The 21459-nt window shown below is 34.5% G+C and overlaps 1 protein-coding gene across 3 annotated transcripts in view; it reads left to right on the top strand.

The window, feature by feature from the left end:
- LOC127987070 (NXPE family member 3-like) overlaps positions 1 to 21459 on the top strand; it is a 79358-nt gene that overhangs the window by 8891 nt on the left and 49008 nt on the right. For 2 of the 3 annotated variants that reach the window (XM_052589366.1, XM_052589364.1), the window contains exons 7-9: positions 157 to 360; positions 4009 to 4346; positions 5434 to 5816. In XM_052589366.1, the coding sequence (XP_052445326.1) occupies positions 157 to 360; positions 4009 to 4346; positions 5434 to 5631 (740 nt within the window). In that variant the 3' untranslated portion in view covers positions 5632 to 5816. Of the gene's footprint in view, positions 1 to 156; positions 361 to 4008; positions 4347 to 5433; positions 5817 to 21459 lie in introns of those variants that run through there. The other variant, XM_052589365.1, reaches the window with a different exon arrangement.

Genomic DNA, 21459 nt, shown 5'->3' with positions numbered 1-21459 from the left:
CACGTACATTCTCTTAGCTTTTTTTTTTTCCAAACAGGAATTGGTCAAAACACACACAAACCGATATCATCTTAAATCAAATTTAGCGATGGGAGAATTGACTGAATTAGAATAATTAGTGCACAATCCTTTCAGATGAATGTTTCTTTGCTTTAGGCACAAGAGAGAGATGCAGATCAGGATTGAAGACACCAGTTCCTGCAGGGTTCTATTTGAAAGATGTCTGGAAGTCTTTCGTATGCAACACTCAACAGTTTGATTCTGCCCAAATGTTGAAATGTCTCCAAAATAAGATTGTCTACATGATAGGAGACTCCACCACACGGCAGTGGTTTGAGTTTTTTGAAAGCAAAGTGCCAGGTAAGTTGATCAGCGACATAAATGGCTTTGATTTGGGGGTTATGACTTTTCTGTCTCTCAATAAAAAAAAAATGCGTGATAGCATGGATGTATAACATGTCTTTGTTTTAGACGGTTGAAACTGAGGCATTCTTCAAAATATCTAGTTCAAGGAAAGAAAGATATTATGAATGTAATACATAATACATCTCCAGTGTTAATTTAACACTCTGAGTGTGGACTCATATAAACACTGAAGCAGTGTTAAAAGTAGGGCTGCACGATTAATCGCATGCGATTGTCATGCGTGTCTTTGTCAGTAAAGCCGGTTCTGTGATTAGCAGTAAATGTCCACCACCTGGTTTCAAATGGAGCGGCACTTCCCAGCTAGAATTTTCTTTGTTCTAAAATGTTCTAAGAACATTCCCATGGATTGTTCTAACAATGTTTTTAGCGGGTAGTTTTATTTTTGTTCCCAAAACGTTCTCTCAAAAGATAGGATAACATTCTCTAAAAACATTCTACAAATGTTTATCAATAACATTATTAGAACATTATTCCATAACATTCTAATTAAGATTTAAGTGGATGTTTAGATGTGGATGTGTCTGTTTAAAAGTAATAGCTTGGTTTGATGTCACCATAATGCTGGTAAGTGTTGGCTTTAGTTGTGCAATTTGACACTTGTCGGTGTTGTTTTTTTAGCTGCTGTCATCTTTATTGTGGCTAAAACAGCAAACGAATATGTGGTTCAATGGTGCTGTTTGCTTGCTGATGATTGATATGTCTGATTACTTGTTTTCACCCAAGCTACTGTGTGGTGTTAGTTAAGTATTATTTATTAAAGGGACTCAATGGTCAACAACCTGACACCCAGTTGAATTTAAAGCAGATAATTTCAAAAATTTAAAAATAAATTTGTCACACAAACATCAAGATTCAGTGTATGAATCTCAGCAATGGTGACATGCTTTATGCTGCAATGTATTCTGGGTACATCATGCAAAACTCATCCATAGCACCCAGAATGCATTGCGGCATGAAGCATGTCACCATTGTTGAGATTCTTACACTAATTATTAAGGTCTCTGTATGTCTAAGCATCCTATGGTTTGAAGTGATTCTAAAACAATGTAGTTTAAAAAGATCAGATAAAAATAAAATGACATAAATTGTCAGGACCTTGTGTGTTGCAACACATCTGCTATTGTCAATAATATTAAATTAATATTAAACAGACTCCTGGTAAAATCAGTTGATCAGATTGTTACATTAAGACATCTTTAATATCAGCCAGTAACCAACATTATCGAATGACATCTTTTTCTCAATGTTTTTGCTGTAACAGATATAATTACAGCAGCTAAATGAACGCTAACACTGAAAAGACTCATACTTCCTAAGTACTGATCAGCATAATGGTGACATCAAACTAAACTATAATTTTCAATAAACCATCAACATCTCTGTTAATCTGAATAAGAACTTTTTTACATTTATGACAGAAATAAATCTTGTTTATAATAAGTGAAGATTGTCATGTTTTTGGAGTATTTACGCTAGAGTTTGACACCAAACAGAGGTTGGGTTTTCACTTTCAACCAACATCTGACTTCTGAGCAATGTCAGTCCACATCTAGTGTGATGGGAAGCCGTAATTCACTGACAAGCTGTGCAATATCACGTTCATAATCGCAGATTAATCGCATGCGATTATGAACGCGATATTGCGTAGCTTGTCAACGATCTGCGGCTCTGTATATTAGGTGCGGCTCCATTTGAAAGCAGCTGATGGACATTTACCGCTAATCACAGAACCATCTTTACTGATGAGACACGCATGACAATCGCATGAGATTGTCATGCGTGTCTTTGTCAGTAAAGCCGGTTCTGTGATTAGCAGTAAATGTCCACCACCTGGTTTCAAATGGAGCGGCACTTCCCAGCTAGAATTTTCTTTGTTCTAAAATGTTCTAAGAACATTCCCATGGATTGTTCTAACAATGTTTTTAGCGGGTAGTTTTATTTTTGTTCCCAGAACGTTCTCTCAAAAGATAGGATAACGTTCTCTAAAAACATTCTACAAATGTTTATCAATAACATTATTAGAACATTATTCCATAACATTCTAATTAAGATTTAAGTGGATGTTTAGATGTGGATGTTGATGTCTGTTTAAAAGTAATAGCTTGGTTTGATGTCACCATAATGCTGGTAAGTGTTGGCTTTAGTTGTGCAATTTGACACTTGACTTGACGGTGTTGTTTTTTAGCTGCTGTCATCTTTACTGTGGCTAAAACAGCAAACGAATATGTGGTTCAATGGTGCTGTTTGCTTGCTGATGATTGATATGTCTGATTACTTGTTTTCACCCAAGCTACTGTGTGGTGTTAGTTAAGTATTATTTATTAAAGTGACTCAATGGTCAACAACCTGACACCCAGTTGAATTTAAAGCAGATAATTTCAAAAATTTAAAAAAAAAATTGTCACACAAACATCAAGATTCAGTGTATGAATCTCAGCAATGGTGACATGCTTTATGCTGCAATGTATTCTGGGTACATCATGCAAAACTCATCCATAGCACCCAGAATGCATTGCGGCATGAAGCATGTCACCATTGTTGAGATTCTTACACTAATTATTAAGGTCTCTGTATGTCTAAGCATCCTATGGTTTGAAGTGATTCTAAAACAATGTAGTTTAAAAAGATCAGATAAAAATAAAATAACATAAATTGTCAGGACCCTGTGTATTGCAACACATCTGCTATAGTCACTAATATTAAATTAATAGCGTAGAACAGACTCCTGGTAAAATCAGTTGATCAGATTGTTACATTAAGACATCTCTAATATCAGCCAGTAACCAACATTATGGAATGACATCTTTTTCTCAATGTTTTTGCTGTAACAGGTATAATTACAGCAGTTAAATGAACTCTAACACTGAAAAGAGTCATACTTCCTAAGTACTGATCAGCATAATGGTGACATCAAACTAAACTATAATTTTCAATAAACCGTCAACATCTCTGTTAATCTCAATAAGAACTTGTTTACATTTATGACAGAAATAAATCTTGTTTATAATAAGTGAAGATTGTCATGTTTTTGGAGTATTTACGCTAGAGTTTGACACCAAACAGAGGTTGGGTTTTCACTTTCAACCAACATCTGACTTCTGAGCAATGTCAGTCCACATCTAGTGTGATGGGAAGCCATAATTCACTGACATGCTGTGCAATATCACGTTCAGAATCGCAGATTAATCGCATGCGGTTATGAACGCGATATTGCGTAGCTTGTCAACGATCTGCGGCTCTGTATATTAGGTGCGGCTCCATTTGAAAGCAGCTGATGGACATTTACCGCTAATCACAGAACCATCTTTACTGATGAGACACGCATGACAATCGCATGCGATTAATCGTGCAGCCCTAGTTTATATGAGTCCACACTCAAGAGTGTTAAATTAACTCTGGAGATTTTGCTGTGTATAATATTATAATAACATAATAATACATGTTACATGTGTTTGGGTGAGCTTGAGTAAGTGATGTGACAGGATCATTTCCATTATGTGCCCATATACTTCTTGGGATTGCTGTATACAATATCCTAAGGCAACTTTGTAAAGCTGTTTAATTTTTGCTTCTCTTTATTAGGCTTAAAAAGAATGAACCTCCAGACTCGTTCGTATGGACCCCTAATGGCTGTGGAGTTGAAAAATAATGTCATTATTCACTGGAGGCCTCATGGTGTTCCTTTGCGATTTTCTGTAATGCCTATTACCAACCTGCATTATATCTCCAATGTTATTGATAATATAGCCGGTGGTCCTCATGTAGTCGTTGTCTTTACAATCTTTGCCCACCTGGTGTTTCACCCGTTAACATTTTATGTTCACGAAGTGGCCAAAATCCGTCAGTCTGTTGTTGCCCTGCTGAGTCGTGCACCACAGACCACCATCGTCATCAAGTCTGGAAACACTGCAGGATATAAGGTATGCTTAGTCGCTTCAAATACTTTTCCATCTTGTTTTATAATGACAATATTTATGGTCAATGGGAAAATATGATGCATTTGTTCTGTTGGTGTCATTTTGAAAGTCTAGAAATACTGGGCTCATAGGTGCGTGTTAGGCAACAAATGTATTCTAATTTACAACAATAATTTAGATTCAGTATAAAATTCCTTAGTTTCAAAGGATAATTTATCAATAAATAAATAAATATTTCTGTCATGCCTCCACTGAGCCCACTGAGTTTTAACAGACCCTCTGAAGCGTGCAGTGGGTTTAGTGGGGTAAAGCCCTGCATTTCAGCCCGAGCCCGACGGGCCCCGATTTATTTATGCCCCTACACAGCAAAATCTCCAGTGTTAATTTAACCTAAGTGTGCCTAAAATGAACACTCTTTAAATTAAATCACTTGCAAGAGATAGCTACAAAATGTTTAGAAAATGCAGATGCTTTCATTGTGGAATCAAAGCTGTTACAATCAATAATGGAAGTTATTTAGAGAAAACACTGTAAATTAGTTCAGTAACAATGATTACATTAAAACATAATCATCATCACCCGATGACTTTTGCTGTTGGCTTGCCAAACAAATTTTAAATGTAAAAAGCCAGAAGCCAAGATCCCAACTAAAGCAAACACTGACCACTATAATGGTGACACACAAATTGTGATTTTCTTGTTTGGCGAGTCTGCTTGTTAACATCAGGTGTCTTCAATAATGCTCAATCATAACTCAATTAACTTCTTAATTATCACATTAACTTCAACTCTGCTTCAGTGTTACTTTTAACACTGCTTCAGTGTTTATATGACTCCATACTCAAGAGTGTTAAATTAACACTGGAGATTTTGCTGTGTAGAGCTGGGCTTCGGGCCAATTTTCACGTTGTTAGTTAAAAGTTAACTATTTATAAGACTATCTGAACATGAGTTCTCAAATAAAATATATTGTTTATATTGCTAATGCATTGAGTTATTATTGTTATTGAGGAATAAAATAAATAAATAATTAAAACTGAGAAATTTCATGTCTGACAGTATCTTTTGTTACTGATCTTTGTTGTTACAGGATATTTTTCAAAGTGACTGGTATACACTGCAAGAGAACATAGTGATGAAAGAGATGTTCAGAGATATTGATGGAGTAATCTACTTCGATATCTGGCAGATGACTTCCTGTCACTATCTCACTGAAAATATTCACCCAGGACCTGTTGTCATTGCTAATGCAATCAGTGTGTTTCTCTCATATGTCTGTCCTGTCTAATATATTAAAACAATATTTGCTTTTTCATCTACAAGATGCTTATATAACTGCTTATATAAATAACTGCTGCCCAGAACATTTTCTTTCTTTCTTTTTTTTTTAACTGCATTATAAATGTAATAACACTAATTGTTGTGTGAATATATTATTTTGTAAATAAAGTGTTTTGTATGTTGCAATAATCTGTACAGTAAATGCCTTTTAAGTTACCAAATATTTTTCAGCATAGCCCAAACACAGTTTTAAGTACTGCACTACAAATATTATCTTTTTTAGATTGCAAATGTTATAATTGCTGTTCAATTCTGAAGCAGACTTGAACTTATTTCATTTGAGTCCACTGAGAAGGAATATTTCTTACACTTAATGTGCAGTAATAAAGTAACTAAATACATGACTTTTACTCAAATCACTGCAGCTCATTGTCAGATGTATTGCACATGTATGTGCTGAAGTACTTAACACAGAGATCACCACTGTATCAGTGACTCCACATTTACTGCCTTTATATAAAGCAGCAGAAAATCAGAATATGTGGCTCATCATTGACTGAAGCACCGGCTCTACTCTCCAGCACAATGGTGAAAAACAAAACTACATTAAACTAAACGATCTCTCTTGTGCAAACACACATTAATACAGTCAAGTTCAGTATTTACTCTCATTATCAGTGTATGACTTTGCCAAATTTTTTTTCTATGGATGTTCACAAATATTTTAGTTAAATTAAATTATTTTTCATTTGGTAAATCTGACGTTTACATTTTACAGTATATTACTGTTTTTCCTTGACTTGACGGCAAAAAACTGTAGAAAAACACTTTTTTTTTGCTGGCAACCATTAATTTACGGCACACTGTAAAAAAATTTGCCGTTAAATAACAGTAATTTTCTGGCAGCAGGGGCGCCAGTAAAGTACTGTTAATTTACAGCTCTTAACCATTAATTTACCACTCTTATTTTTTAACAGTATTTTACCGTAAATTATACCATGAAAATTAACTCCACTCCCACTGCTTCAAACAGTTCGAGTTTTTAAAACTAGCATTCCTACGATGTTAGTACTAGGAACTTATTTCATTTGAGTCCACTGAGAAGGAATATTTCTTACACTTAATGTGCAGTAATAAAGTAACTAAATACATGACTTTGACTCAAATCACTGCAGCTCATTGTCAGCTGTATTACACATGTATGTGCTGAAATACTCAACACAGAGATCATCACTGTATCAGCAACTCCACATTTACTGCCTTTATATAAAGCAGCAGAAAATCAGAATTTGTGGCTCATCATTGACTGAAGCACCAGCTCTACTCTCCAGCACAATGGTGAACAACAAAACTACATTAAACTAAACGATCTCTCTTGTGCAAACACACATTAATACAGTCAAGTTCAGTATTTACTCTCATTATCAGTGTATGACTTTGCCTATTTTTTTTCTATGGATGTTGACAAATATTTTAGTTAAATTAACTTTTTTTTTCATTTGGTAAATCTGACGTTTACATTTTACAGTATATTACTGTTTTTCCTTGACTTGACGGCAAAAAACTGTAGAAAAACACTTATTTTTGCTGGCAACCATTAATTTACGGCAAGAAACAGTAGAAAAACAGTTATTTACTGGCAGCAGGGGTGCCAGTAAATAACTGTTTTTTTACAGTTTGTTTCCTGTAAATTAATTACAGTTTATTACTGTTAAATTATGTTTCATGCTGTTTTTTCTTCATCTTAAATCTTTAACCCTTTAAACCCCACAAGAAAATCCTCAGTTTTAAATGAACACTTATAATGTGTGCACACTACAGAGTGTTAGAGTAACACTGAATCAGTGAAGTTAATGAGATCATTCTGTGATTAATTGATGATTGAGCATTAGTGATAAACACCTGCAGAATCACTGAAGGAAAGAGAAACACAAGAACTACAAATGACTTCAGCCACAGCCTTAGATGAAATCAACTGAATAAAAAAATACATCAAATCTCTCAAGATCTGATTAAACAACTACTAAAACAGCTTCACCAGATTCACATTACTAACCAGACTGACTTTATTTCTGTCAGATGTCTACAGAAGAACTTATGGAGAGTTAAATAGGTTTAGGTGTTTTTTTTCACTACCATGATGGAGATCAGTGTTTACTTTAGTTGGGCTCTTGAACATGACTTTTCAACAACTAAGGTTTTTTTTTTTTTTTTTACATGCTGTAACAATGCGCCTTTGGAACTTGTTATAGCAAAACAAAAGTACACAGAAGAAAAAAAATCTGATATTGTTGTTTATAGATTGACAAGAACAAATACTATTATTTCTGATCTAATCCCGTGTCTCTTCTCTTATTGAATATTGATACTACTGTTAAGAAAATTTCACTCATAATAAAAAAAAAAAATCTTAGCTGAAATTTAGACAGAAACATCAAGAATCAGCGTATGAATCACTACAATGGTGACAATCCACAAAATAAATGAAAAGATCAGTTCTGAACATCACAACACATGCTACTAAAACTTAAAACAAATGCAAAATTATAAGCACATAAGAATTCAAGAAAATAAGTGAACAATTCAGGGGCATAATTTATTCATGCCGCAATGCATGCTGGGAATCATGGATGAGTTTTATCCTGTGCTGGTACCCAGCATGCATTGCATCATGAACCTTTTGATTGTCACCATTGTTGAGATTCATATGCTGATTGTTGATTTCTCTCTTTGAGTGTTGTGAGGACTGCTGCCCGAAATACTTTTTAACTAAAACTAGTCGTTAAATCCATAAATACTGGTTATCTCACTACTTTTCAATCTTACTAAATTGAAGTGTCATTGACTCAAATATTTCAACACCAAATTAATATTTGATTATTATAGCAACACTTCAAGTCAGTCAAGTAGATCATGCCTGTTAGAAACAACCATAATCACTTGACTATCAAAATTAATACTGCTGTAACAGATGCATCATAAAGATACAAATACAGCAATAAAACAAAATGTAAAGTGTAAAAGTCAATGGTCAGGAGCCCAACTAAAGCAAACACTGATCTCCACAATGGTGACGCTAAACGAAACAGTAACATTATCATCTAAATCTCTTTAATTCTCAAAAAAGATCTTTTGATCTCTGTTCTCTGATCTGACAGAAATAAAGTCAGTCTGGTTAGTAATGTGTGAAGTTGGTGAAGCTGTTTGTTGATCGTTTAAATCTTCAGTTGATTTCATCTAAGGCTGTGGCTGAAGTCAGTTGTATTTCATGTGTTTGTCTTGTTATGTTTTTTTTTTCTTCAGTGATTCTACTCATTAACAGCAGCTGTTGACCATTGTCTGAATTCACTCATTAGTGTTCATTCTCTCTGTCAGGTGGACTATATTAGTAAACTCATGTAGGGAATAGTGAATGAGGGTGTAGGGTGTGATTTGAAACACAGCCGCTGAGTGTCGACTTTGAACGTTGTTATTTTACGATATATAGCAGCAGGCTACTTCTCGAAAACGATGAATATTACCCAGAATGCACTGTTTAAATGAAAAACAGTATTTTACTGTCGAAATTTGGCCGTTTTTTTACAGCGATTTTTAACAGTGCAAGAAACAGTAGAAAAACAGTTATTTACTGGCAGCAGGGGTGCCAGTAAATAACTGTTTTTCTACAGTTTGTTTCCTGTAAATTAATTACAGTTTATTACTGTTAAATTATGTTTCATTCTGTTTTTTTCTTCATCTTAAATCTTTAACCCTTTAAACCCCACAAGAAAATCCTCAGTTTTAAATGAACACTTATAATGTGTGCACACTACAGAGTGTTAGAGTAACACTGAATCAGTGAAGTTAATGAGATAATTATGTGATTAATTGATGATTGAGCCCAACTAAAGCAAACACTGATCTCCATGATGGTGGCATAATTTTAACCAATAAAACATCAGCATCTGATCCTCTGTAAAGCCCAATAACAGCAGGTGTTCATCACCAATGCACAATCATCATTTAATTAGTCTCTTAATTATCTCATTGACTTTAACTCTTTGAGGACTTGGGATTTGAGTTGAGACTAGTTTGTGACTTGGAAGGAATGACTTGTTTCCTCCTCTGGTGAAATCAGCTGCTGAGTTCATGGGTGGAGCAAAAATGTGGCAGGACTTTTACTTTCTGACACCTGGACTCTCCACCTCTGCTCAGCATGCATTGCATCATGAACCTTTTGATTGTCACCATTGTTGATATTCATATGCTGATTGTTGATTTCTCTCTTTGAGTGTTGTGGGGACTGCTGCCCGAAATACTTTTTAACTAAAACTAGTCGTTAAACCCATAAATACTGGTTATCACACTACTTTTCAATCTTACTAAATTGAAGTGTCAATCACTCAAATATTTCAACACCAAATTAATATTTGATAATTATAGCAACACAGTCTAGTAGATCATGCCTGTTAGAAACAACCATAATCACTTGACTATCAAAATTAATACTGCTGTAATAGATGCATCATAAAGATACAAATACAGCAATAAAACAAAATGAAAAGTGTAAAAGTCAATGGTCAGGAGCCCAACTAAAGCAAACACTGATCTCCACAATGGTGACGCTAAACGAAACAGTAACATTATCATCTAAATCTCTTTAATTCTCAAAAAAGATCTTTTGATCTCTGTTCTCTGATCTAACAGAAATAAAGTCAGTCTGGTTAGTAATGTGTGAAGTTGGTGAAGCTGTTTGTTGATCGTTTAAATCTTCAGTTGATTTCATCTAAGGCTGTGGCTGAAGTCAGTTGTATTTAATGTGTTTGTCTTGTTATGTTTTTTTTTCTTCAGTGATTCTACTCATTAACAGCAGCTGTTGATCAGTGTCTGAATTCACTCATTAGTGTTCATTCTCTCTGTCAGGTGGACTATATTAGTAAACTCATGTAGGGAATAGTGAATGAAGGTGTAGGGTGTGATTTGAAACACAGCCGCTGAGTGTCGAATTTGAACGTTGTTAATTTACGATATATAGCAGCAGGCTACACTGTTAAAAATCGCTGTAAAAAAACGGCCAAATTTCGACAGTAAAATACTGTTTTTCATTAAAACAGTGCATTCTTGGTAATATTCATCATTTTCGAGAAGTAGCCTGCTGCTATATATCGTAAATTAACAACGTTCAAAGTCGACACTCAGCGGCTGTGTTTCAAATCACACCCTACACCCTCATTCACTATTCCACATGAGTTTACTAATATAGTCCACCTGACAGAGAGAATGAACACTAATGAGTGAATTCAGACAATGATCAACAGCTGCTGTTAATGAGTAGAATCACTGAAGAAAAAAAAACATAACAAGACAAACACATGAAATACAACTGACTTCAGCCACAGCCTTAGATGAAATCAACTAAAGATTTAAACGATCAACAAACAGCTTCACCAACTTCACACATTACTAACCAGACTGACTTTATTTCTGTCAGATCAGAGAACAGATATCAAAAGATCTTATTGAGAATTAAAGAGATTTAGATGATAATGTTACTGTTTCGTTTAGCGTCACCATTGTGGAGATCAGTGTTTGCTTTAGTTGGGCTCCTGACCATTGACTTTTGCACTTTAAATTTTGTTTTATTGCTGTATTTGTATCTTTATGATGCATCTGTTACAGCAGTATTAATTTTGATAGTCAAGTGATTATGGTTGTTTCTAACAGGCATGATCCACTAGACTGACTTAAAGTGTAACTATAATAATCAAATATTAATTTGGTGTTGAAATATTTGAGTGAATGACACTTCAATTTTGTAAGATTGAAAAGTAGTGTGATAACCAGAACATGTGTATTTAACGACTAGTTTTAGTTAAAAAGTATTTCGGGCAGCAGTCCCCACAACACTCAAAGAGAGAAATCAACAATCAGCATATGAATCTCAACAATGGTGACAATCAAAAGGTTCATGATGCAATGCATGCTGGGTACCAGCACAGGATAAAACTCATCCATGATTCCCAGCATGCATTGCGGCATGAATAAATTATGCCCCTGAATTGTTCACTTATTTTCTTGAATTCTTATGTGCTTATAATTTTGCATTTGTTTTAAGTTTTAGTAGCATGTGTTGTGATGTTCAGAACTGATCTTTTCATTTATTTTGTGGATTGTCACCATTGTTGTGATTCATACGCTGATTCTTGATGTTTCTGTCTAAATTTCAGCTAAGGTTTTTTTTTTTTTATTATGAGTGAAATTTTCTTAACAGTAGTATCAATATTCAATAAGAGAAGAGACACGGGATTAGATCAGAAATAATAGTATTTGTTCTTGTCAACCTATAAACAACAATATCAGATTTTTTTTATTCTGTGTACTTTTGTTTTGCTATAACAGGTTCCAAAGGCGCATTGTTACAGCATGTAAAAAAAAAAAAAAACCTTAGTTGTTGAAAAGTCACGTTCAAGAGCCCAACTAAAGTAAACACTGATCTCCATCATGGTAGTGAAAAAAACACCTAAACCTATTTAACTCTCCATAAGTTCTTCTGTAGACATCTGACAGAAATAAAGTCAGTCTGGTTAGTAATGTGAATCTGGTGAAGCTGTTTTAGTAGTTGTTTAATCAGATCTTGAGAGATTTGATGTATTCTTTTATTCAGTTGATTTCATTTAAGGCTGTGGCTGAAGTCATTTGTAGATCTTGTGTTTCTCTTTCCTTCAGTGATTCCGCAGGTGTTTATCACTAATGCTCAATCATCAATTAATCACCGAATTATCTCATTAACTTCACTGATTCAGTGTTACTCAAACACTCTGTAGTGTGCACACATTATAAGTGTTCATTTAAAACTGAGGATTTTCTTGTGGGGTTTAAAGGGTTAAAGATTTAAGATGAAGAAAAAACAGCATGAAACATAATTTAACAGTAATAAACTGTAATTAATTTACAGGAAACAAACTGTAGAAAAACAGTTATTTACTGGCACCCCTGCTGCCAGTAAATAACTGTTTTTCTACTGTTTCTTGCCGTAAATTAATGGTTGCCAGCAAAAAAAAGTGTTTTTCGCCGTCAAGTCAAGGAAAAACTGTAATATACTGTAAAATGTAAACGTCAGATTTACCAAATGAAAAAAAAGTTAATTTAACTAAAATATTTGTGAACATCCATAGAAAAAAAATAGGCAAAGTCATACACTGATAATGAGAGTAAATACTGAACTTGACTGTATTAATGTGTGTTTGCACAAGAGAGATCGTTTAGTTTAATGTAGTTTTGTTGTTCACCATTGTGCTGGAGAGTAGAGCCGGTGCTTCAGTCAATGATGAGCCACAAATTCAGATTTTCTGCTGCTTTATATAAAGGCAGTAAATGTGGAGTCGCTGATACAGTGCTGATCTCTGTGTTAAGTACTTCATCACATACATGTGTAATACAGCTGACAATGAGCTGCAGTGATTTGAGTAAAAGTCATGTATTTAGTTACTTTATTACTGCACATTAAGTGTAAGAAATATTCCTTCTCAGTGGACTCAAATGAAATATGTTCATAGTACTAACATCGTAGGAATGCTAGTTTTAAAAACTCGAACTGTTTGAAGCAGTGGGAGTGGAGTTAATTTCCATGGTAGAATTTACGGTAAAATACTGTTAAAAAAATAAGAGTGGTAAATTAATGGTTAAGAGCTGTAAATTAACAGTACTTTACTGGCACCCCTGCTGCCAGAAAATTACTGTTATTTAACGGCAAAATTTTTTACAGTGTACTTCTCGAAAACGATGAAAATTACCCAGAATGCACTGTTTTAATGAAAAACAGTATTTTACTGTCGAAATTTGGCCGTTTTTTTACAGCGATTTTTAACAGTGTACAGTATTTCTTAACTACATATGGGCTGTCGTTCAATGGAAGCTTCTATTATTACAAGTCCAGATGTCTGCGGTTGTGGAGACGTATTCCAAACGCTCTAATGTTTTTTTTTTTTTTAGTTCATACTCCATATCCGCATAGGGCTGTCACTTTTCGTTCGAAAATCGATTGCACAATCGATCGGACCAACCAAAAAAAAGTTTCGAAAATGAAAATAGGGAATCGATTTTGACCAAACTATTAATTTTAAAATAATTAAACAATTACACAAATATAGATGTAAAAAAAACTCGTGTTGGGGCTTAATTTATATCATCTCCCTTGTCAAAAAATCCTAAAGGATTCCAACAGGAAAATTGTACAGGATTCTTAATGGAATTTCTATCATATTTTGGAACCATTCTTACAGGATTCCATTAGGAATTGTCTTATAGGATATTTTTGTCTTGTCCTATTAGATTCTTATTGGATTCCTTTAAGATTCTGTTAGGAATTGTCTTATAGGATATTTTTGTTTTGTCCTATTAGATTCTTATTGGATTCCTTTAAGATTCCGTTAGGGATTGTCTTATAGGATATTTCTTGACCTATAAGATTCTTATCGGATTCCTTTAGACAATACATAAATATTCTGTAGGGTAATTTTTTACAGGGTTTTAATTGGATTAATTCAGTCCCTATTCATGTCTATATGTGAATTTGTACTTATTGATTTTTATTTTAAATCTTATAATCTTTAAAGTTGTTTTAAGAACCCTAAAGGTGCACTTTTCCACTGTATATTTTACTAACCAATAGGATTTCTGGATTGCATCTTACAGTTTACTTAAACTCACCTTGATGTAGACATTTTTCATTGTTCAACATGTTGCACAACCTGCAGTCACATTATAAACTTTAGATGTGATTTGTGCACACAACATTAGTGCACAAATGGCGCTGATATTGATGAAATAAAAGACAAATAAAACAAATCAATTTTCTATTGTTTTATTTTCATTATTATTTCATTTAATATAGTCTTCTTTCATAAGTTGAATTATATTGAATTTATTACCTTTTTGTTCTCTGTTCAAATGATATTCATTACAGGCTTTCACAAACAAACAATAACTAAAGCAGTAACTGGGAAATACAACATTACACACAATCACTGTTGTGCCGTTTTGCCAACTTGCATTCGTCTGTGCATTTCTGGGAGATGGCCTTCTTAATTACATTTGCTTCAACATTGAATTTATTTTTGATGTAGCCTGTAAGAGAAAAAAATGAACATAATGCAAGTTTAGAAAACATTGCAATTACAGAGGAATGGTTTTAGCCATCTATGTTCACAACAGAACTACTCAACAGACTGAGCCTAAAACTAGTTTTCCTGATTTCTATTACTTTTGATCTATATTCACTGTTTAATAATTTATGTATTCAATACATCTTATATATTAGAATTCCTGTACATGCCATAGCTTGTCATGGATTTAGCCACTATTGTACTGAGGTGACTGGTTTGCAATGTATCCCTGATTGCTAGTACCAGAAAAAAAATAGAGAGCAACAACATACAGTGGTTAAAAAAAAAAACCTTTTTTTTTGCGTTTGGCTATCTTATACAGTACCTTTTTTTATCAATATCTTAAAATATGGCAACCCTGCCAACACTTAATTTTCAGAAAATGATTACTTACTAATGATGTCAGACACTTTTTCAGAATCAAGTTGAGGTTTGGCTGCTTTGTTTTTGAATGCATTGGAACATCTTCCTGTGTAGCAGTGTGTTGCGAGAACACCTCTTCCAAACACTGCCATCAAGAGGTCTTTTGTGGCTTTTTTGTGATCAGTCCATTTCACGTGGGCAAACTGTTCAGCAGTGATTGACGTGTTGGGGCCAATTCTTACCTGAAAACATTGAAACAATAACAGAATTCTAAGGTGAACTCAGTAATATTTTGATTAATAATTTTGATGCAGTGATCGCGTCATTGCAATGCGTTTTCTCTCACAAAATGCTTTCACCACAACTAACAGCAAACACTATTTCAACATCAATACAGTAAGAGCTTCGTTGTGCAGCATAACGGTGTCATTCATTATAACAGCAGTTTGGGCAAAAGTGCAGATATACTCGCGATGTGTGATTGATAGCTCCGAACAAAATAAAGGGAGCTTCTTTAATCGCTCTCTATAGTTTAACCACAATTTAAATAACAGATTTGTTTCATGCTATGCTACTAAGAGAAACAACATGAAGTTGATGGTTTAGTCACTGGCTTGATTCACTGATGCATAAACCGTATTAAACGGTTTAATAATAAATTCTGTGTGAACTTGAATAATTAGCTACACATCAGAAATCACTGATCACAGATCAGGCATCAATGAAAACTGTTACTCACTGTTTGTGGCGGTGCTGTTGAATGGTATAAGTCTGTTTGCAACGGCTGTGCTGACATTGTGACTGAATTACGTGTAAATGTTTGGGCAGGCAAAGCAGAGAAAGGGGAGGTAACCTTTGTCGTCAAAGGGGGAAGAATCCAGATCCCCATTTTCACAAAGGCAGAGCAGGACACCCAGGGCTTGGTTTACACCTATCGAAATGTCCAGGCACTGGGGGACCATAGGCAGGCTAGGGGAACTCATATTAATGTAAAAAAAAAATCATGCTATGTGACCTTTAAAATTGACTCTTCTGTAATTAATTAATGGAAAAAAACTTTCTTTGAATGAACAAACATATACTTCAGGTCATTGTGTATGTTGTCACTAGAGATGTATCAATCCGATACTCGGGATCGGTTTCGGCTCCGATACTGCCATTTTCTGCGGATCGGTGTTTTGATCAGACGAGACCGATCCAAATCCGATACCGTGTTATTGTTGAGCTACATTTTTGTGCACATATTTCAAGTGTTCTGAAGCTGTTCCATAGTTCAATATGAGGTAAAGATTTATACAAAAGTAATTAAATACAAGTTCACAAACTCTTCTTTCTGCTGAGCTGTCTGTTAACCTCCATTCAGCAATCAAACTGCATTTTGCGTTTGGTTATCTTATACAGTGCAGTTTGTCGATCTAAAATGGTAATTGTGCATTAACAGCTGTCAATTGATGCTGCGTTCTAGGCAGGTATTTGAGCCTGTAAGTCACGACTCACAACTTTGTAGTGTTCCAGTCAAGTCACGCCAAACTAGGGCTGTCACTTTTAGTTTCAAAATCGATTGCATAATCGATCGGACCAACCAAAAAAAGTTTTGAAAATGAAAATAGGGATTCGAGTTTAACCAAATATGTACAGTATTAATTAAAATAATTAAACAATAAAAAATATAGATCTAACAAAACTCACAAACAAGCAGAAAAAGAATTCCGAAAGTGCAGTATGCCTTGCAAAAGCTAGACAGAAAATACCAACAATTTTACGCACCTATAAAACCCAGTGACGTCGAAAGCGACCTGTGCTGTGTTCACACCAAACACGAATAGAGCGTCTGGCGCGAATGATTTTAATGTTAAGTCAATGTAAAGATGTGTTTACACGCGTCTGGAGGTCTCGCGGCACGGTAGACGCGAATTCGCCTCATTCGCGCATCTAGTTACACGAGATTCTGAGTTATGAAAAGGACCATTGCAAGCTGAGAGCGACCGGCTTTAGTGGTGGAAAATTAGCTGTACCTGAGTGTCCCTGGGACATCAGTGCGGTCAAAGCGCGTCTTCTCAAAAGCTGGACATATAGTGAATAAAAAACGCTCTGCTCTGGACCCCGAAAAGCTTGATCGGCTTGTTTTCCTGTCCAATACATTTGTAATGGCCCTAGCCTTTAATTATGCCTGCCTAGTGCCGCCTAGCCTAAGTTTCAGTTACGTTCAACAAAAAAAACACATGGCCTGTTCTCAAGTCCATTTAAAGTTTCATTTTTTTGAACAGTTTTTGAAATCGATTGAATCTTTATTTAAAATAATCATGGAGATTTTTAAATTGCCTAAATCATAAATGCAGCCGGGCTGAAGCCTGCAGTGATGTTTTTCTTTTGTTATGGCAGCCGTCCCCTCTGCATATATATTTTTTTGAGAATGTTGCACTCCTGTTGCTGTTTATTATGCTGCACGAAACTTCATGCCAATAAATAAGAAATATTGCTGACTTGTGCGTTTCCAGTGCTCTCTTTACGTTCGTCCATTATTTGGCATTGAAAAATGAAACTTTTTTTCTTAGACATGGAAAATCGTTTTTACAATCGATTCAATGAACACTTATGTCTTAAAAATCGAAAATGATTTTTTCACAAAAGTGACAGCCCTACGCCAAACTGCCAGAGCACAAGAAATAGCTAGATGAAAACAAACCAGCATGGCAGACCATAAGGGGCTTATGCTCATTTACAATCATTTCTATCGCCAATGGTGCTTATGCCTTGCTTATGTGATTAATTTATACAGTGAACACATGTAGTTTAAATACCTTTTTGCCGTTACCATTACTTCTAGACTCCTTTATATTAAGAGTCTGAAGAGAGGAACTCGAGGCTGGTATGACTGCAGAAGACTCTGAACTGCAGGGAATCAAATCTGAAGTGGGTCCAGGGGGGGTTCCCAGTGTTGGGATTGGCGCAGTCATTAATGGAGTGCATCCTAGAACAAAATAACTTTTTATAGCATTTGATTTGAAGCAATCATTTACCCAGATTAAAAACTTTACACAGGTTACCATTTTTTAAAAGTGTCAGAGTTTCCTAAAGAGCACTCTTGATTTCTGCAAGTTCTGCAAGTATCTGAACATTAAATTCACTGTCATTGTTTCTAGATGTTACTGCCTCCCTGTTTGATTCCTAGAAAGATAAAATAGTTGTTAGAACAATTTGTATGTAGTTATTAAAGGGGTAATTCACTGAAAAATGAAAATGTAATGAAAATGTACTCACCCTCAGGCCATCAAAGATTGATTGAGTTTTTAACAGATTTGGAGAAATTTAGCATTACATCACTTCGATTCTTGTATTATTCTTACCAACATACATACAGCTTTACACTTTACAAGACATTAATTGATGGCCTGGAAATGGTGGATTATTTGTGAATGTGATGTTTTTATCAGCTGTTTGGACTCTCCTTCTGACGGAACCCATTTACTACATAGATTCGGTGAGAATTGGTGAGCAAGTCATGTAATGCTAAATTTCCCCCAAACTGTTCTGATAAAGAAACAATCTCATGTACATCTTGGATGGCCTGAGGGTGAGTACAATTTCAGGAAATGTTCATTTTTGCGTGTAATATTCAATAAAAAATAAATGAAATGTTAATCCTTGCTTTTAATAAATATAAAACAATTAAAGAGTTAATTCTAGCAGAATTCCAGACAAAATAATACATTTAAATTTCAAAATACAGTTACAATTACAATTGCAATACAATTAGAGGGTGTAACAATACCGGCACACAAAAAAATTGATGGCTCAGTCCATACCTCGATTTTGAAGTCATGCTTCGGTAGAGCAGGAGAAGAAAACTAAACAGAATTGCTTCTCTTTTTTAACAGTAGTTTACTGAACAAATTGTGTCTCTGTCTTTAAAATAATTTATATGTAGATCCAATGGGCCAGGGCTAGGCTGGGCAAGTTCGGTACGCCACGAGAGTCTCGTGGTTCATACCGTTGGTGGTGTATCATAGTTTTTCAGTTTGGTTTGAATATTATTACACCCCTAGTAACAATATACAGTTTACCATAGGCCTAATGCACATTTTAATTATAAGTATCTACAATTTGAAGCAAGAGATAAAGACTAAAAACATCACATATATGTCACTTTGTAGAAATAATCTTACTTTTTCTTGATTATACTGCTGTAGAAAAGATCTGGCTCTTATCCTGTTTATGTTCTTTGCAGCAACCTGTTTGTTGACAGACTGTAGAGAATTATAAAATTACAAATATAATCTTCAAATTATCTGCAAGTAGCAATCATCTGGGTAATGTACTGTATAGGGATGCATCGATACGATACTCAGGATCCATATCGGCTCCGATACTGGCATTTTCTGACAAAATCACTGCTATACAAATATATAGTCTAATCTGTTTGTTTTGCATGTTTCTCTGTGAATGAGCAGCATTGTCATGTACTAAATACACAAGTATGCGCCAGCGTGGCTAAAAGTGCCAGGTTTAACAGTGCCTGCTGTCTCACTATCTGAGGACGTGAACACAAACACTGAGAGCCTCACTGAGAGAACAATTAATAATAATTTCAGACTTTTATTTGAGAAACCCCTGTCAAAAACAAATACACTGACACTCAAAGCTCTTCAATACAACCCATCCAAATAAAAGTTTGCTTTTTAACTTGAAGAAATTGACAGAAATTACGATTGTACTATAATGTAGCCTACTTCTTAAATAATTATGAGAATAATTTACATAAACATTAAGGAATATAATTTTTGTCCCTCATTTTAATTTTGTAAATCTCTGTTTTGCAGCCCTTTGCAAAAAAATAAAAGAATACAGGTCTTTAAACATCAATTAGATTGTTTAATTTGTATGCATTTTCATTACCACCATTTTTTATAGTATATTTATATTAAGTAATATAAGTACAGAATCCAGAAAAATTAAGTCAAACCAGAATTTATGAATTTGTATGAATTATTAATGATAAATATAAGTTATTAAACTAATAAATAATCAATGGTAAATTTTTATTGTTTTTGAGTAATGACATTTTAATAAACACATGCTTTCAAACATTTGCTCAACCCCCCATCCAAAAACAAATTGTTTTAAATGTTTAATACGTATACTGTGAAACCGTATAACCATGGTATTTTCTCAGACGGTTATCATACTAGGAAAATCTCATTCCATTACAACCCTAGTCTGAAATTACCACCACATACAAAAAATCCTAAATTACCTCATATTCCTCACTGCTGGAGCTCTCCGACAGTATTCGGCGGTATTTTTTGCGCTGCCCTCTCCCCAATTGTTCTCCATTTCCTTCAGGCCCCGTCCTGTTGATGACCGTATTTAGCTGCTTCAGCATTGCAGATCTAGTTCCTTAAATTATAAATAGTAATAATTATCAAAGTTTGCATCAATTTTTTCACAGAACTTATATATTAATACAAACACATAAAATTACTTACCAATGTTTAAAATTTTTGCAGGGCTTGACTCATCTTCGTATGAAACGTCACATATACAACCAATTTCACAGCGGCCATGTATCATTTTATTGGTTGGAAGCACATCCCATTTTGGGGGATCTTCGATCCATTGTATCAGCATGAACCTCATTTTTCTAAATAGGATTTTTTTTTTTTAAATCTTAAATTCTTCAGCATCAATATTCTGTCAATCAGATAGTTGAGATGTTGGCAAATAAAAACATGTTTATTATAATAGTATATGGTTTCATTGAGGACAAGACTGTGATGCAAATTCAGGCCGTGATATCTCACACTCATCCAGGCCACACAGAAAAATAGGGGCAAAAACAGCTTGACACTGTAGCAGTACTCTTAAAAGGACATATTTCTACCTTTTAAACCCTAACAGGGACAAGTCTAACTATTAAGGATAAAAAAATTATCAAATATGTCCTTTTAAGGATATTGCTCCAGGGACAAGTTGTTGAACCCCAAAAAAAATTCTGAAACCACAAGTCCATGGAGAATAATTAAATGTTCTCTCTTTCACTGCACCATTGCTTCCCTTTTCTTAATTTTCCCGCAAACCCCAATTTTTGGTGGGGGGGGGGGGGGTCATAGAAATTCTTACTTTTATTTAGCAAGGATGCTTTAAATTGATCCAAAGTGAAGATAAAGACATTTATAATGTTACAAAATATTTATATTTCAGATAAATGCTGTTCTTCTGAAGTTTCTATTAAGTAACCCTGCTTAATAAAACGTAACAAAAATAATAATAGACTGGTAATAATAATAATAATAAAAAACGGCCTTGGTGCTTGCAGGTCTGAACGTTAT

Source organism: Carassius gibelio, chromosome B22, assembly GCF_023724105.1.
Source record: "Carassius gibelio isolate Cgi1373 ecotype wild population from Czech Republic chromosome B22, carGib1.2-hapl.c, whole genome shotgun sequence".
Lineage (NCBI taxonomy): Eukaryota > Metazoa > Chordata > Actinopteri > Cypriniformes > Cyprinidae > Carassius > Carassius gibelio.
This window is presented reverse-complemented; position numbering and strand designations above follow the sequence as displayed.